The sequence below is a fragment of the Mauremys mutica genome, chromosome 6, assembly GCF_020497125.1.
Source record: "Mauremys mutica isolate MM-2020 ecotype Southern chromosome 6, ASM2049712v1, whole genome shotgun sequence".
Taxonomy (NCBI): Eukaryota; Metazoa; Chordata; order Testudines; family Geoemydidae; genus Mauremys; species Mauremys mutica.
The window spans coordinates 47682018-47700613 of NC_059077.1; the positions used below are offsets into that span (position 1 = coordinate 47682018).

General features: G+C 41.2%; 1 protein-coding gene across 4 annotated transcripts in view; it reads right to left on the reverse strand.

Moving 5' to 3' along the window:
* Positions 1-8169: 8169 nt before the first annotated feature.
* Positions 8170-18596, reverse strand: part of MCCC2 (methylcrotonyl-CoA carboxylase subunit 2) — an 82977-nt gene continuing 72550 nt past the window's right edge. For all 4 annotated transcript variants that reach the window (XM_045022041.1, XM_045022040.1, XM_045022038.1 and 1 more), the window contains one exon: positions 8170-8578. In XM_045022041.1, coding sequence (XP_044877976.1) covers positions 8461-8578 — 118 coding nt within the window. In that variant the 3' untranslated portion in view covers positions 8170-8460. The remainder of the gene's footprint in view (positions 8579-18596) is intronic.

Genomic DNA, 18596 nt, shown 5'->3' on the forward strand with positions numbered 1-18596 from the left:
TTAGTATAAGTAATTAACACATATTTCAAGAGATCATTCAAGGTGAAGTGGCCCATAAACGCCTCTCCAGTCATTGGGCGAGGAGGAGGAAGTAGGGGGCGGTTAGTGGGTTATACATCATCTTCACCATTGGAATCCCACAGACAACTATATACAAGAAAGCCACAGATCACCCACTTACCTTCAAAGATCCAGTAACCATCTAAGTAATTTGATATCTACCCCAGGCCCTTGGATACCACAAAACATGCTCAGAGAAGAAAGTCTGGGATATACACTTTAACACACTTAAAACCACCTTCATCAAACAAGGACACTCCACCAGAGAAGTAAATCACATCAAGGAACAGGTCACCCAAATACCATGAGAGAACCTACTTCAATACAGAAAAAAACCCTCCGACCGCACATCCATAGTTGTCACCTACCACCCCACACTGGAACCTACATGGGGTATCATCAAACATCTACAACCCATACTCGATGGGAACCCCATCCCGAAAGAAATCTTTCCTGAACCCCCACTTCAGGCCTTCAAACAACCCCCAACCTCTCCAAGCTAATCATCAGATGCAAGCTTCCCTCAGACCAGGACACACCAACTCAAAGCAGCACCAGACCCAGCTAGAACAATAGATGCAAAACCTGTAGACATAGCTTCACTGCTACAATAATCAACCCCCCCCCCATAACACACCTTTCAAAATCTCTGGGTTCTACACATGCCTATCACAACATGAACCTATCATCCAGTGCACTAAATGCCCCAACAACAACTATGTGGGCAAACGAGACAATCACTACGCGTTTGAATGAACCCATACAGAAAAATGATAAAAGACAAAAACACCCTATCACCTGTGGGTGAACATCTTCCACAGAGCGATCGCTCTATATCTGACCTATCCGTCCTCATCCTCAAAGGAAACCTGCACAACACTTTCAAAGACAAGCCTGGGAGTTTAAATTTATAACTTTTCTAGACACTGAAAATCATGGACTGAATAGAGTCACTGGATTTATGGCTTCTGACAACAATCTATAACACACTAACAACCCTCCCAACATCTCTCCCCATGACTTGTCTACACTTACAACGCTGCACCTGGACCAATGTAGTACTTCAGTGAAGACACTACCCTACACTGATGGGAGGGGTTCTCCCTTCAGTGTATGTACTTCTCCTACCCAAGAGTCAGTAGCTAGGTTGAGGGAGAATTCCCCCGTCAACCTAGCACCGTCTACTCCAGGGATTAGGTCGGTTTAACTGCGTTGCTCAACTTGTCTCTCTCTCACCACCCAAAGTTGGTCCAGTAAAAGATATAACCTCACCCACCTTGTCTCTTTAATACAATTGATTTCAGCTTCTAGGATGGGTGAGCCACTCATAGCAAATTCAGGATCATACATCTGAGCATACAGGAGGGAGGCTGAAGGGAACATGTCTCTTCTCACCTCACTCCAATTTTTGCTATCCTAATTGTCCCCCTGATGCACTAATGCATTCTCACTCCTGGTTCTCTGCTCCCCCAACTTTAGTATATAATTATGCCACTGCTTTCACTCATGTATTTGATTTTGTGGGGAGGAGTATTTCAGGGGAAACGATGATCCAGATAAACTTTAGAGGGCCTCTAAATAAAGTAAAACTAAAGATGAGAGGCAAACTAGCCACAATACAGAAGGACAGAAAATCAGCTACTCAGATGCGAAATGGGATCTGTGGAACTTGACCTGTCCTTTAGCTACCAATCTAAGAGTAAAGCTTGATCTGTATTTTGAAATAAGGACATATATTTGGTGTGATTTATATAAAAGAGGGAGGTGGCCAAAACCCCAAAACCTCAGCTGTTTTTTTTTCCTTTAAAAAAAGCCCTGTATTATTTTCAGGTTAGGGATTTGCACTTTAATTTAAACATTGAAATTGTAATTCGTATTTCTCCACATTCAAGATTATGATTTGCCCCAAATCTATAATTACAGTGTTACCTATTGCTGTGTTTAGATTTATACTTAGCTATTTTTGTGCATTGTGCACATCTACCACAATAATAATTAAAGAGTGGTATGCACAGTTCAAGGGGATGTATATAGGGAAAATACCAAATAAAATAATCAACTAGCATAAAAAAATGCATGAGCAACAGAAGTCCCATGGCAAAAATAACATAAATGTCATTCTTCATAATCCATAAATATGGTAAGCAGTTTCTGGCACTGTATCAAGACCTAATGAGTCCTATCACTAAAAATACAGTTGAGTACTGTAGCATCACAGACCTCCTTATCTCCAGGTACTTTACATTCAATCAATAAGGATAGGCATGGACTATAAACAAGCCTTTTGTTACCAATTACTAATCTCCAGAAATATCAAAGTCACTCAAACATCCTCACGTTTATGCTACACTCATTGCAGATTAAATTTGAATAGGAAATACATTTAATGACTATCAGCATTTAGATACAAAGTCCATTTCCTAGTTACCCATTGTGTGAGCTTTTCATATACCTCTACTGTTAGAAAATAATGCAAATTTCTGCTCTGCAATCCTAATCTCCTAAAGCAGAACTCAAAGTAACACAGTATTTATTCAGTAGTGTGGTTATAAGCATTCATGGATTATTCTGCTCTTTTGCTTGAAGTATGTACACAGCTGGACTTGTTTTTGAGATTATTAGGTTTTAAAGATTCAAGTTAAGCATATGCTCAAGTGTTTTGCTGAATCAGAGCCCTGAAAGCAGACACTTAGCTTTAAGCACCCGCTTCAATGTTTTGCTGAACAGGAATGGACTTGCTTAAATGCTTTGCAAATTAATCTAGAAACTTCAATTTAAAAAAATCTTTTAAAATAAAATGCTCTGCTATTGGCTTTCTGAATCAGCACAGTAAAATGGATTGTCTTTCACTGAAATCCACAAAACCAAAAGAAATTTAATTTAAATTGAGGGTTCTTCTGTTTGAAGTAATAATTAATTGAAACCAGAGGCAAACTAGAAAGATAACATCTTCTTTACTAAGAGATACCAATTCAACTGCATGAGCAAGAGATCTGAAATATTCTTAGTAGAAGAGACCAGTTCTCATGGGATTCCAGCCACATAAAAACTAGCAAGAATATTCAAATTACAAGCTTCATATCAGAAAAATTCTGATGGGAAAACCACAGAACCACTGACTTCTTAGAGCTGACTTGTACAAATTTGCTATTCACTCCTGTGCACAAAGCCACCACAGAGTCTATGCACCAATTAAGTCTTGCTTAAATCTTCCAAACGGCCACTTAGGCTCTTTGGGCAGGAATAAATATCCTCCCTTGTGACATTTTCAACATAGACTAAGTAGTTTGGGTAAGTGACCACTTCTCAGTTTCCTTAAGGAACCTGGTACTGGAGATGGGTCAGGACGTGGATTTTCAATTTCATGGGAAATTCCATATTTTTTGGGGGGGGAGGAGGCAGAATCCAAAATGGAACAAACCCCCCAAAATTCAAAATTTCTCATGAAATCACATCCCGAGGGGATTTTTTTTGGGTCAGTCAAAACATTTTGTTTTGATAAAATTGGAACAGCACATTCCAGCTGTGACTTTCTTCAAAACCTTGTCTTGATTTTATATTTTAAAAAGCATTTAATTTTGAAAAGCCATTTTGAAACAAAAAAATTAAATGTCATTTTGTTTTTTCCCCTAACTGAAATTTCATCAAAATCAACAAGTTTTTCTAAATTTTCTAAGTTTTGATTTTGATACTAGTATTTGTGAGTCAAAAGATGTTTGGCTGAAAAGTTTACAACTAGCTCTACCTAGTACACTTTTGGATGCCATAAAGTATTACCAACAGTGGGTGTCAAATACACCACATGGCTGATCTATCAATTCATTGTGTTGTGTCAAGGAACCTAAGAATTAAAGTCATATATATGCAACGCCAAGGAACAGGATGACAAGTACAGTCTGTCTCAGCCATAATTCTGTATTTCTTTGGGGTTTAAAACTGCATAAGGGACACTTATCAACCTTTCTAAACTCATACTTTTTCCTCTCTTAAATGTGTTTTATATATGGGATGTACACCGAAGGTTTTAAAGACTTAGAACTAGATTTAGCCAGAGATTATAGAAGTTAAAAGGGAAACTCTGGAGGCAATGGTGGCACAAGGTGTGTACCGCTCCCACAGCGTGAGCACACTGCTCCCAAAAGTTGGCAGCACTGACAGGAAGGAAAGGACCAGGCTAGAGCAGCCAGGAGATATATTTCAGTGCGGCCATTAAGTTTCCTCTTCTGGTTGGACTCCTGTGTCTTTACACTTGCATTTTAAAGCTGCCATCCACTAAAAATCCTCCCAAGACATGGCTGTCGGGCAAACAATGCCTGTCATCTTTGTCAGTCACCTCTCCTACAAAACTACTTATTTCTTTACCATTTAATTTCATGATCTTATGTTCTTTTCACACCCAAACAGCTACATTGATTTCAATGCAAATTATGAGCATACAAATAATATGGGATCAGGCCCCCAGTATAAACATGCTCCACATCATCAGCAGATGTTATAGCATGAAAGATGCATCCCAAGCTTCACAGCCAGTGGGTCAAAGTAGAACAAGCTGTTACTTCAGCAGCTCTCTGCTTGACTGCACTCTGCGGTGGCTCTTCTGTCATTTTTTTCCACGTTCTATCCAGTGTGTAGGAAATGTCCATGTACAAACTACATGATGCTAATATGAAAAGATTATCTAAGAAGCAGTTTCACACATAGTGGGGAAATGATAATTATTTAATTAGTGTTTAATTAAATTATTTAATGTAATTATTTAATTAGGTCCTGCTTCATATCTTCCTCTCGACAGACCTACGTTGGTGGGGCTTGCCAAAGCTTGTGTTAATTCTATAGCGAGCTTGTTTCAGGAGATATGTTTTGTTAGAACGGAACAGTCCCATTTATCCAGAGACATGTTTTGACTTGCGGCTACATATATATTAGACTGAAGATACTGCAGAGAAAGTAAATAACTATTCCTTCACATTATAACAAGATAGAGGAAGGGAACATTCTCTGAGGCATGAATCCATATAAATGTATCCACTTTCATTAGCTACCTCTCAACACTATTGATTACTATTCCTTACTCAGAATTATTTCATTACTATTTTCTCTGTGGGTATACTTCCATGCATAGTATATTATGCCAAAGTGATCCCCTGCTGTTCAAATAACTGGTCTACCAGATCAGGTGGCTGAAAGACAGAGCATCTGATAGAAATAGTAAAAAAGCAGGTAAGAGCCTGAAAGCCTGAAGTAATGTAGCTATTTGAGCAGTTATTGGTGATATATATTCACCTTCACTTTTGTTTTCAAGCATGCTTGCTAGGCTTTATTTTATACACAGTCTTGCTGCTATTTTCATAGGGGTATAAGGATAGCCTCTCCATATTATCAGACGCAAGCTGCCTGGGCAAAGAGCATGTCCAGCCCCAGTTATAAAACCTTGTTATGCAATAACAAGTACAAGAATAAATAACAAAATACAGCTCTTTTCCCTATTGCAGTTTTAACTACAAAAATTTAAAATATTCCTCCTATAACTATACATGTAAGGGTCAAAATACAATATTAAGAATGTCCACATTAGTATGGCATTGAGGGGAATATATCCATAGCTACGGAAATAACCTTTTAATGACACAGAATGAACAACTTCTTATAGACTGGAAGGAACTGATATCTGATCACTTACAGACACAGGTAAAATCTTAGACTTTTGTGCAAAGAGGGGGTATGCATGGGACCTAATATTTGGTCCAGTGTTGGGCTACATGTATTCAATATTCAGGTCCCACTCAATAAACACCACTTCTCCAACCTGCCTGTTTCAGTTTGCTCTCCCATTCCCCAAAGAGTCTAGATGAGAGGTAGCTGGATGAATTTCTTTCCTTCACTCTTCTGGGACCAGGAGAACTTCTCCCCTCTACTCCACAAGCCAGGGAAAGCCAGCCCTGGCATGCTCTCCTGGTGGTTTCTTCTCCCCACAGGCCAGGGTAGGGACTAAATAGGATCAGCATCTGAGTAGCTGAATTATGCAGGTATTTGGTCGCCAGTCATGAGTAGCAGTACTAGCCATTCAGTTTGGCATTCATCTACCTGAAGTTTGGGCATTCAGAATACCAAGCTAAGGAAAAATTACCTTTCTTCAGTGACACATGGCACAATCTTCAACCCCTAACTCTGGAAAGAGTAATTTCCATGCTTGATATTCAGGCTCTGCAAGCTACATTATATTAAAGATACACAAAAATGTGTTAGCCCTAGAACTCTAACAAAGCATCACATTACACTGAAATGTTAAGCCCTGATTCAACAAAGCACTTACGCATATGCTTAAACCAATTAAAGTCAATGAGATTTAAGCGTGTGCTTAAAGTTTGGCATTGTGAGCCGTGTGGGCAGACTGCTGAGCCCAAGTGGAGCCACAATTACCCAGGAGGATCACACTGCCAGTGAGGGTGTGACACTGCACTCCATATTCTTCATAGAGATATTAAATGAATGTAACGATCATAATGTATTTTATGCAGGATAAGTCATGTGAGATATCACTGGAATCATTGAATATGATTATCCTATTTGTATGCGTGTATCATTTTTGTATCTGAAGTTAGGAATATCGACTATGTATCTGCATTACAATCGTGTTTACACATGAGGAACACCCACTAGACAAAATGCTCTCAGTCTAGATGGCTGGCTGGCTGGGAAGAGCCCATTAAAATTAATGAACTATTAGGGAGAACAATAGGCCTTAGAAAAAGCTTATTGCCCACCGTGTGTTTGTGTGTGTGGGGGGACTTCCTGAGGATGCTACAAATAGCCTCCGACTTATGGCCACTGTGAGACGACAAAGAACTGGTGCTGGACTCCATCTTGGGATACCAGTGCTTTTCCACTGACTGACATGGGACTCAAGCTTTGAAACAAAGGGTTCCCGCCATATGCAAAAGCTATATAAGGCAGGGGAGTGACATCATTGTGGCTCTTCATTGACTCCCCACCCAAAGAGACTCCTGGAAACACCTGAGGAACAAAGAGGGAACTGCGAGAAGTGCTGGACCCAGGCTAAAGGGATTTTTAGCCTGTGAATGGAACACCGGAGGAGTCTAAGCTGTAAGCCAGTGCAGCTTGCCGCTTAAGAATCTGCAGCCTGCTTGTATCATCTCAGAGTGAGGATCTGCTATTCATAGCCAATCTCTTTAGTATATTAAGCTTAGATTGTGGTTTTGTTTATTTGCTAGGTAATCTGCTTTGATCTGTTTGCTATCCCTTATAATCACTTAAAATCTATCTTTTGTCGTTAATAAACTTGTTTTTCTTTGTCTAAAACCAGTGTGTGTGTGAATCATAACTTGGGACAGAACGCTGTGTATATGCCTCTCCACACTGAGGGAGGGGACGAATTTCATGAGCTTACGCTGTACAGTTCCCTGTGCAGTGCAAGACAGTATAATTTTGGGTTTACACCTCGGGGGAGGAGAGGGGGGCATACCTGAGTAACTGGGAAATTCCTTAGCTGAAGTCTTCCCATGCAGAGCTGCTCACAGCGTCGGTATGTAACTGCAGTTGGATGTGTCCCTATTTGTATGTGTGCTAGAAGGGGCTTGAGAGCTTGTCAGCAATACAGTGTAAAGGGAGCCCGGGCTGGTGGGTCAGGTGCGCTCAGTGAGACCCCAGTTCCAGATGGCTGTCACAGAGGGGTCTTAGGCACCTGAGAAAGTGGTCCAGTTTTCAAAAGTGCTGCGCATCAACAACACCCACTGACACCAATATGCCTTTGCTAGCTCTCCCAACAAGTTTAATGCAGCTTGGCTAGCATCCATCAGATTCACTGTTAATTGTTTAAATTTCAGGTGATAATACAGAAAAGTAATGTATGTCAGGGGGAAAAGACAACAGAGAAAGACCAGAATGCCAATGATTAATAGGTACACAATATACAATTTCATGCTGTCTTGTGCCTGTTGGCTGTCTTCACTGTAATTCTCTTTGCAGAAAAGTAGAATATGTGGCAGTGGAGGGGAGGTGGTTTGTCTGACTGCAAGAGTAACTTCTACATTTTGGAGGTAAAATGTGGATTTAAAAGGAGCAAACACAGAGAAATACCAGAAACAGAACTCATTTCATGGATGTAATTTTAATGGTTAAGAGATTATAGCGATGATTCTCTGACAAACAGATCTAGCTTAATGCTGATAGTTACAATTTATTCACCCAAATGCCAGATTCAGTATTACAGAAATGATGTATGGACTGATCCCAGATGATATTAAAAAAAAATACTTAAGCATGGTATGAAAATTGTTATATCAAAAATTTAAATGTATGAACTCCTCAGAATTACCTGTGTACATTTGATCTTTAACCTTGATTAAAAATGTACAAGGGTGTTCTGAAAAGTCATTTAGATCACATCCTGAAAACTCCAAATTCTGTCCTCTTGGTGGGTGCATTTAGTGCTGCGCTAAGACTCAGACCCAAAACAAGTCTTGTATCAGCGGGGTCAATAATTCCATCGTCCCATAATCTGAAATTGGACCAAACAATAAAAGAAGAATTATATAAACAGTTTACAAGAGATAGGCTTTCCGACACACGGAAGTAAATACATATTTCTATTGGAGGGAGTGGATAAAAAAAAAGGGCCAAATTCTGATTTAAGACAATTGAGCTACTTCGTATTTACTCTGATACAACAAAGCAAAATTTTGTGCCTACTTTTTTATTATTTGTATAATTTTTCTTCTAGATTTAACTATACAGTTCTAAATAAATGAGTAGAATAATCTCTACCTACTTTAACTGGGATTATTCAGACTATTTTTTCAGTATGAAAATGGCATCTTAAATTCAAGAGAAAAAATGTAATGAGAAATAAATGGAAAAGATCTCAATGTCATGAAAATGGCTCCCCATCCTGTTGGTAACTATATTCTAAAAAGTAAATTAACATAATTAATAAACGTTATTTGGCTCATCTTAGCTGTCAACTCAAGATATTTAGTTATGAAAGCACAAGGATTTAAAGTGCTGGAGTATTTTTTTTTATGGACTGCCAACAATTATTTCACTAATCTTCTTTACTGAAGTCTATTTCTAAACAGTTGTAAATTAATCTGTGGCATAGTGAAGTCCCTGAAAGCAATGAATTCATAAAGCTATGCCACAATAACAAAAAAAACCCTCTGAATTCCAAACAACTAACTCCCCAATTGACAGACACTTCTGCACCTGCTTAATATTAAGCATGCAAGCAGCCCAATTGAAGTTAAGCACACATGGGACTGTTTGCACGGTCAGTGCCAAAAGAGTTCCATCCAGGGGCGGCTCCAGGCCCCAGCACACCAAGCGCGTGCTTGGGGCGGCATGCCGCGGGGGGTGCTCTGCCAGTCGCCAGGAGGGCGGCAGGCCGCTCCGGTGGACCTCCCGCAGGCGTGCCTGCGGAGGGTCCGCTGGTCCCGCGGCTTCGGTGGAGCCGCAGGACCAGTGGACCCTCCGCAGGCACACCTGCAGGAGGTCCACCGAAGCCGCGGGACCAGCGACCAGCAGAGCGCCCCCCGCGGCATGCCGCCGTGCTTGGGGCGGAGAAATGTCTAGAGCCACCCCTGGTTCCATCTCGCTCCAAATGAACTCCATAGCAAAAATTCCAAAAGTCCTAAAAATTGTATATGTTGTACAGCTACCTTCCCTAGCCACTTTGTTTAGAACCAGATCCTGAAGTCCTATTGCAGCTAAAGTCCCATTTAAATCAATGTGAATTTTAACCAGCTGAGGGACTGCAACACAACATGAAATATCTTTAAAAAAAAAAAAAAAAGATTCCCTTCCTCATGCCCAAAGAGAACAACTTATTTTGCAATCTTTTCTGAGATTATTACATTGTTGTCATGTCTGACAATTTTATTCTGTGTCTTTAAAATTACTGCTCTGCTTTTGGTAAATTAGTTTTTGAAAGTGATGATCCTTTCATGTTGTTTTAAAACAATGGGTAGCCAACACTGAATTTTTAATCAAGAACAAAAATATTCTTCCCTTCTGGCTAAAATTTCAAGTTGTCAATTTTACATTGAGGATTACTTTTTTTTAAAAATCAAATTGCACAGGAAACAAAACATTTAGCACACTTATCTCAATAATAAAGAAGAGAATAAAGAGAACTGCATAGTGTATGTAAATAAATACTCATGAGTCTTAGTCACCAAAAGAAGTTTGCAACAATTTTGTAAATTTGTTTTAGTTTAGCATTTGTTGTTAGCGTCACTTTCACCAAGTCACAGCAAATAATTTTTAAAATATCTAATTACATTTTCTCTTTTACAACTTGGGTACACACAAAACAGGATATCCAGAAACTCACTTCTAGGATGCTCCCAAGAAACAAACTATATTAAAACCAACAAATATAAAAACTCAACAAACCTATTTTCCCTTCTCTGGATTTTCCAGTCTGAATCCTGTCCGCTCTCTGTTTGTCTCTATGGGTACATCTACATGACAGCAAGTCTCAGAACCCAGGTCAACTGACTCGTGCTCACAGAGCTCATGCTAAGGGACTAAAAAAAGCCCCTTAGGGAGGAGCCCAGGTTCTGAAATCTGGAGAGGGAGGCAGGGCATCTGAGCCTAGCCCTCACCCGGAGCAGTAATATTTACATTGCTCTTTTTAGCCTGAGTCAGTTGACCTGGGCTCTGAGGGTCAAAAACAGACGACATATACCCTGAACCATCCGCGACAATGTTTTTGACCCTTCAGGCTTTGGGAGCTCAGCCAAGAATTCAAATGGTTTTCAGATAGTGTGGAAACTGTGGGATAGCTACAGTCGTCAGTCGCTCCTCCCTCTGTGACCGTCTATTTGATTCTTTGACTTTCTGGTACGCTTGTCTCAGCTCCTTAAGTTTCACGCAGCACTGTGTTGAGTCCCTGTTGTGGCCTCTGTCCATCATGGCCTTGGAGATTTTTTTCAAATGTTTTGGCATTTTGTCTTTTGGAACGGAGTTCTGATAGAACAGATTCATCTCCCCATACAGAGATCAGATTCAGTATCTCCCGTACGGTCCATGCTGGAGCTCTTTTTTGATTCTGGGACTGCATGGTCACCAGTGCTGATCAGCACTCCACACTGGGCAACGAAGAAATGAAATTCAAAAGTTCGCAGGGCTTTTCCTGTCTACCTGGCCAGTGCATCTGAGTTCAGATTGCTGTCCAGAACGGTCACAATGGTGCACTGTGGGATAGCTCCCGGAGGCCAATACCGTCGAATTGCGGCCACACTAACCCTAATCCGAAATGGCAATACCGATTTCAGCGCTACTCCCCTTGTCAGGGATGAGTACAGATATCGATATTAAGAGCCCTTTATATCAAAATAAAGGGCTTCGTTGTGTGGACGGGTGCAGCGTTAATTCGGTTTAACGCTGCTAAATTCAAAATAAACTCGTAGTGTAGACCAGGCTGGAGACAAGTTTCCCTGGCATTTTTGTTTGGTTGGGTTTTTTGCCATGTAGATGTACCCTCTGGCTCCTATCCCACAATGAGAGCTGCTAGCAGGCACTCTTATGCCCACATGGAGTCACACTAGCAGATCCTATTGCAGGATAGCAACACACTGTCTGTGCTTGTTGTCATGTTGTCAGCACTTAGGATGTGATTCAGAAAAGCATCCCTACTCAGGAAAGCACTTAAGCACATATTTATGTCCTACTAAATTTGACAGAGTGTAAGCACATGCTTTGAGCTAAGTATGTGATTAAGTGCTTTTCTAAATTGGGGCTTTTAATAATAATCATTCATTAATTACAACCTTTTGGTGTATTTTAACAACAATATTACATGGAAAAATTAAGTGCTCAAATTAGGTGCTTTTTCTCCTTAAGCCACAGCAGTGAAACACAAAACAAAAGTATAATTAGAAAACTCTTGAGTTCAGAAGAGCTAGAGGACCAATCTAACTCCCACTGAAGTCAATAGCACTAGTGTTTCTATTAACTTTAATGGACGTTATGTCAGGCCTTAAACTCTTCAGGAATAATGGGTGTGTCCCATATCTATGCATAAAACCCCAGTTTAAGAAAATGTCAGTGAGATCAATCTAAGATATACATGGCCAACATTTTGTAACATCAGAGAATACATGTTACCAAGAACACTTCAGCAGTTTTAACTACAAATTTCACATAAAAATGCATTAATAGAATCACAGAATATCAGGGTTGGAAGGGACCTCAAGAGGTCATCTAGTCCAACCCCCTGCTCAAAGCAGGACCAATCCCCAGACGGATTTTTGCCCCAGATCCCTAAATGGCCCCCTCAAGGATTAAACTCAAACCCTGGGTTTAGCAGACCAATGCTCAAACCACTGAGCTATCATTATTTTTATTGATTATTTTTATTACCCATTAGAACCTGATATAGTTTTGATCAGCTTAATTTCTTGGCACAGTGGGATAATCATTGGGATATCTCAGTGAACTAGTTTCATGAGATCAAACCCTCAGTCACCCTGCTCTTCATAATCTTAAAAGGATAATAAAAATTAACTATTTATAGTGATTTCTATTTGTTCTAAGTGTGATTTCATTTCATTTTTCTGATAGTTACATGTTTGTTTGGTCCTTCTGGAAAGGTCCTGCAGTATTGAGATGTACCTCACTATTTGGTGCAATGATTTTTCAATCTCTTTTAGTAAAACCATCAAAATTGAATGAAATATTTCAATCCATTAAAGAGGTTTAATGTAACTGTATTTTTGTGGGATAAGTTATATTAAGAAAGTGTTGCTGGCCCAAAGCAATTAACCTCAGAAGTCCAGCCTTACAAAAGGCTATTGCTATAATAAAGACCTTTCAAAACTTTACGCACCTTTTTTTTAATAGAATACTTGTTTTTTGTAATGACAAACTAGCTTTTATTGACAGCCTCAAAGATTTTACACTGTATAAGGTAAAGATTGCTTTGAAGGTCACCACTATCTTCTGCTTTTCTTTGTTTAAAGAAAACTGTCTTCTGTATTGGGACATAACATTAAACATCCTATTAAAAACCCAATGCTAGAACATGAATCACATCTATGTTCATAAAATATTCAGAACAGGGACTCTGAGTAAAAGAAACAAACAGACCAGAAAAGAAAATGGCCCATGTAATTTGTTACAATGTAAACTGATTAAACTCCATTTGGAAACCTGTAAGCAGATTAATATAGTTCGTTAAAAAGGGAGCTGGCTAACGACTCTCGTTAATTAAGACTGTTCAGAGTGAAAGGTTCTGTTCAGACAATTGATTAAAATTTGATTAGAAAACACAACTAAGGGGAAATATATTGACATCCTGAAGATAACAAATTATAATTTATAAGCAAAATTGCATACACAAAGCAAATAGGGAAATATGCTTCCATTTTAAGACCATAAAAGCATTTTTCTTCTTTACTTTCAAATGTATTGCTCAAGGGCCTCAAAGTCCACAGAGGTCAATTGAATGCATCCCACTGACTTCAGTGGGCTTTGAATCAGGCCCCAAGAGCATGGACAGAGACTATATAACTTCATACACATTTACCAACAGGACAGTGCAAGGTAGATTCAAACACTGCCTGTCTCATGCAGTGATCAAAACGAATTCAGACATTATCTCCACCTACAATCCCCTGCTCCCCTTACTGGAGGCATCTCGTTGGTCTGATTAGCACAAGACAAAGCCAGGTTTGGCAGAATCCAGTTTTAATTTCATGACCTGATGCCCAGCACTTGGCTGGGTTGATTCTCACTTGACTACCCAGGTGGCAAGACTGATTGCCATGTTTGGAGTCAGGAAGGAATTATCTCCTCCCAAAAAACTGACCATTGCACTGAGGAAGTGGGTTACTTTTCCTTCGTACACTGCAGCATGTGACATTCAGTAAACATATTGTTATGCCTGCATGCAAATTTGTTGGCTAATGGAAGCAAAGTGTCTCTAGCCCATACTTCATGCAGGGGAAACGTCAATTTCTGCAGTGCTTGTAATAATTACTCCTGGGGGAATTCTGTGCCACTGTGCATGCGCAGAATTCATGTCCTCTGCAGATTTCTTTGCTTTCCCGCAGAAAAAGGATTGTATGACAGGGAAGCAAAGGCAAGCTGCAAGAGCAGTCATGCACTCCTCCCTAGAGCACAAGTACATCGTTTCAGGCACCTGGAGCAGTCAGCGGAGAGGTGAATCACCGCAGGGCTGGGAACACCCCAGCCAGTGGCTCCTACCCAGCGCTGGGATCTGCTGCTAGTCCCAGCTGAGCTGGAGGAGGGAGAGGACAGGGCTTCCTCTTCCCCTGCAAAGAATAAACAGGGCTGTGTCAGACCCACCCCCAGAAACCTCCCTCCGGCTGAAGGAAGTTCAGCATCCTCCCCTGCTTCCTGCCCCATCTCTCCTCAGCCACGGGGGAGGGGTCACTGTAGGAGGAGTTGCTCCCTCATCTGCCCAACCCCCACGTATCCGACCTCCCATACCTGGACCCCCTGCCAAACCTCACCCTGTATACCCAGACCCCCCCTCAGCCCTCCATACCCGAACCCCACCCCACTGAACCTCAACCCCTGCACAGCTGGATCCTCCCTGCAACAAGACCTCCTGCCTCCGGACCCCCACCTCTGCACCCAGACCACCCTCCACTGAGCTCCCTGCACTCAAACTCCCACTCTGACAAGCCCCATCCCCCTGACCCCTCACATCCAGACCCCCACCCCACTGACTTGCAACTAGCTGCACCCAGACTCCCAAGCCCCACTCCCCCAGCACCCAGACCCCCCCATTGAGACTCCCCCCACCCAGACCCCCTGCTGAGCTCCAACCACCTTCACCTGGATACCCCTGTAGAGTCCTATTGCCCCTCCACCTGGAACCCCCCCAATGAGCCTCTGTGCATCCAGATCCCTTCATGCCTAGACCCCTCACTGAGCTGCCTGCACCCAGATTGTCCCTCACAGAACCCTCTCACCCCAAACCTGGATTCCCGCACACTGAGCCCCTCCACACTTGGATCCTGCCTGGTTGAGCCTGCCTGCCCCACACCTGGTGCACCTGGCGCAGAAGGGCACGGGCCCAGGGTATTTCTGGGGCAGGCCCAGCCACTGTGCTGTGTCAGGGTCGTGTGCAGCCTCACCACTGAGTCCGTGTCCCAGGGATGGGAGGGACTGCAGGGTGATCTCCCACCTTCATGCAGCCAATGGCCTATGATCCCACTGCCAGGCTGGAGCCTCTGCATTTATTTATTGACAAATAAAACTTGCAGAATTTTAAAATACTGTGCACAGAACTTTTAATTTTTTGGCACAGAATTTCCTCAGGAGTAAATAATAATTGATATAATTGGTGACTGGACTAGGCCACCAAACTGCAAAAATAGTAGTGTAAAGCTTAGAGTCTTAATCCAGTATTCCAAATTCTGAGATCTTACTGAGGAAAATGAAGTATATGAAGGGAGTAGGCATACAATGACATGATTGGTGGGGACAGGTATGAATACTGGGCACAGTTAGAAGACAACTCTATTAAGGTGCACAATTCTTTCCACAGGAAAAAAAGAATAGGTGGGAATTGAGGGCTCCCAGACCATGTATACAGGGCCGGCTCCAGACCCCAGTGCGCCAAGCGCGCGCTTGGGGCGGTGTGCCACGGGAGGGCGGCAGGCAGCTCCGGTGGACCTCCCGCAGACATGCCTGCGGAGGGCCCGCTGGTCCTGCGGCTTCGGTGGAGCATCCGCAGGCGTGCCTGCGGGAGGTCCACCGGAGCTGCGGGACCGGCGACCGCCAGAGCGCCCCCCGCAGCATGCCGCCCTGCTTGGGGCGACTCAATTCCTAGAGCCGCCCCTGCATGTATATCAGGGTCTTAGACCAGATCTGCACTACAGACTTACATCGGTAGAACTACATCACTCAGGGGTGTGAAAAATCCACATCCCTGAGCAACATCGTTATACTGACCTAACCTCCGGCGTAGACAGCGCTATGTTGGTGGGAGAGCTTCTTCCATCGACATAGCTACCGCCTCTCATGGAAAGGATTAAAATTACACTGACAGGAGAAGCTCTCCCATCAATGTAGGAGCGCCTTCACTTAAGCGCTACAGTAGTGCAGCTGTCCTGATGCAGCGTTTTAAGTGTAGGCCTGCCCTTAGACTGTAAGGTCTTCAGGCCAGACAAGGAACCTAACTTTAGGCGTCCTTTAAAAAAAAATCTTCACCTAATTCTTCAGTCAAGGGAGGGCAGATTGTTTGTTTTTTAGTTAATAAAATACTGTCCCAAAATGAGCTAGGAGCTTCACAGTCATAAAATAAGACAAGTGTCTGGCCTGAAAGTGTCTCCCACTGAAATTAGACCACTTATTTAGGTATCCAAATATGGGTTTGGGGCTTAAATTTTTCAAAATGACTAATTATTTTAGGTAACCCAAGTTGCAGGAGCCTGACTTTCAGAAACTGCTGAGCACCCTTTAAGATGTCGCAAGCTAGGCACCCAAAAATCACTTGACACCCTTGAGAATGCAAACACCCATTTTTAAAAAGTGTGGGCCCTAGGCTAATATTTAAATCTCTCTCCTTACACGTAACTACTGCTCTAAATATTAACAATGAGCTGTGGGCTGTTTGGGGGAAAATTGAGTTGTTTTTTACATCACAACTGTACACATGCTGCATGCCTAATAAATCCAATAATTTTTCAGTCCTCAGTACAAAGAGATTATGAATGAGATTCCAGTGGATATTAACAAAATCAAAGAGTTCATTTTCTCCTCCAGGAGATTAAGGATTTGGTCTAAATACAGATACCCTGACTGTAATTTTTTAATGTAATTAGTTCAGTGAAAAATTCTTCTTCTTACAATCCAATCATAAAAAATTAAAACCCTTACTGTAATTTTTCTCTCTGCCTGAGGGATAAATCTGAGGCTTTGTAAGAGTGATATAGGTACAGATCCTCAACTGGTACAAACCAAACTAGCTCTACTGATTTTATGGAACCACACTGATTTACACCAGCTGAGGACCTGGTCCACAGTCTCTATCTACATTCAGAGCAAATCTTATAAAACTTCAATTGGCTAAAAAATAGATGAAGCATGCAAGCTATCATGTCACCGATCAATACATATTAGTAATAGTTTATGACTTCATAAATAATACCCTAACCTGAGAGTAAAAAAACCAAACAAAACAGATTGCTTTGTATCTACATAATGACTAGGAGTTGACATATGGATAGAGACTGCTTAAATATAGGAGCTTAATGCTTACAAACATCTGTTAACATACTTTTATTAAAGTGGTTAAACTGATCACATTTACAATTGTAACAATGCAAATTTACCCCTGCTGACAGAGTGTGTCTGGAATTAAAGAATTCTAAGCACACTCTGTGGATTTACCAAAAGAGAAACTTCTTGCTAACTTTTAGCATAGTCTATATCTTTATTCAAATGTAATCATTTATTTACTACCATAAGAAAAAGATGAAAGTAAATATAATACTTGGGGTCATTGCCATTAAAAATAATTTATATAGTGGACAACAGTTCACTTAAGGTAGGGTGTAGGAATCACTGGTGAGAAAAGGGTAGGAGCAAATTACTTGAGTTTTAAGGAGAGATTTGAAGGAAGACACCGGGGTCCCAATATAGACCCACTACAGCTAGCTAGTTAATCAGAACTTATAAGACTTAAGGAATAGACAATTAGATCTTGGAATAATGCTTGCTGTTATCTGTGGTGCAATTCTTTTTATAAGCTGTGTACATTGCCATTAGTGAAACTGAGAACAAGGAGAAGCAGGCAGCATGATGAGAGATAAGGCAAGCCAGGGAAGAAACTACAACGGTACCATATAGCAAAAGAAAGAAAGAGAGATGGGTGTAAGGAATGGTTAGGAGTAGTGGAAATAGAAACAGAGGCCTGGTCTACACCTAAAAATTGGATTGACCTAGCTACGTCACTCACGACTGTGAAAAATTTTGTGCCCTGTGTGACATATTTGGTCTGCCTAACACCCAGTCTTCCGTTGACTTAACTACCGCCTCTCAGAGGAGTGGATTACGTATAATGACGGAAAAATAACCCTACATCACTGTAGCAAGTGTCTATGCTGTGGTGTTACAAAGCAAAGCTGCAATGCCATAGTTGTGTCACTGCAGCGTCTGTAGTGTAGACATAGTCAGAGATATAAGGAAAAATGATGTAGTATTTTGTAAGTAAAGACAAAGAACTTGAATTTGATAGCATAAGGGTAAGGAACCCTTTAGAAGGATTCATGGGAGGACCGATGTGATCAGAAGATGATTTTCCTGTCAGCATTTTGAACATACCTGAGTGATGAGAGGCATGGAAGGGCGACAAAAATGATTTACAATAATAAATGCAACAGAAGATCAACACATGCACAAAATTTTAGTGGTGGCATCAGTAAAGAATTTGGTAACATCAAAAAAGTAGTATCAGTCATTATCAAGATGCTAAATATGGGGTTAGAAGTGGAGAGAAGTGTAAAAAATTTCACAAGATTGCAGTATATATGCTCACTATA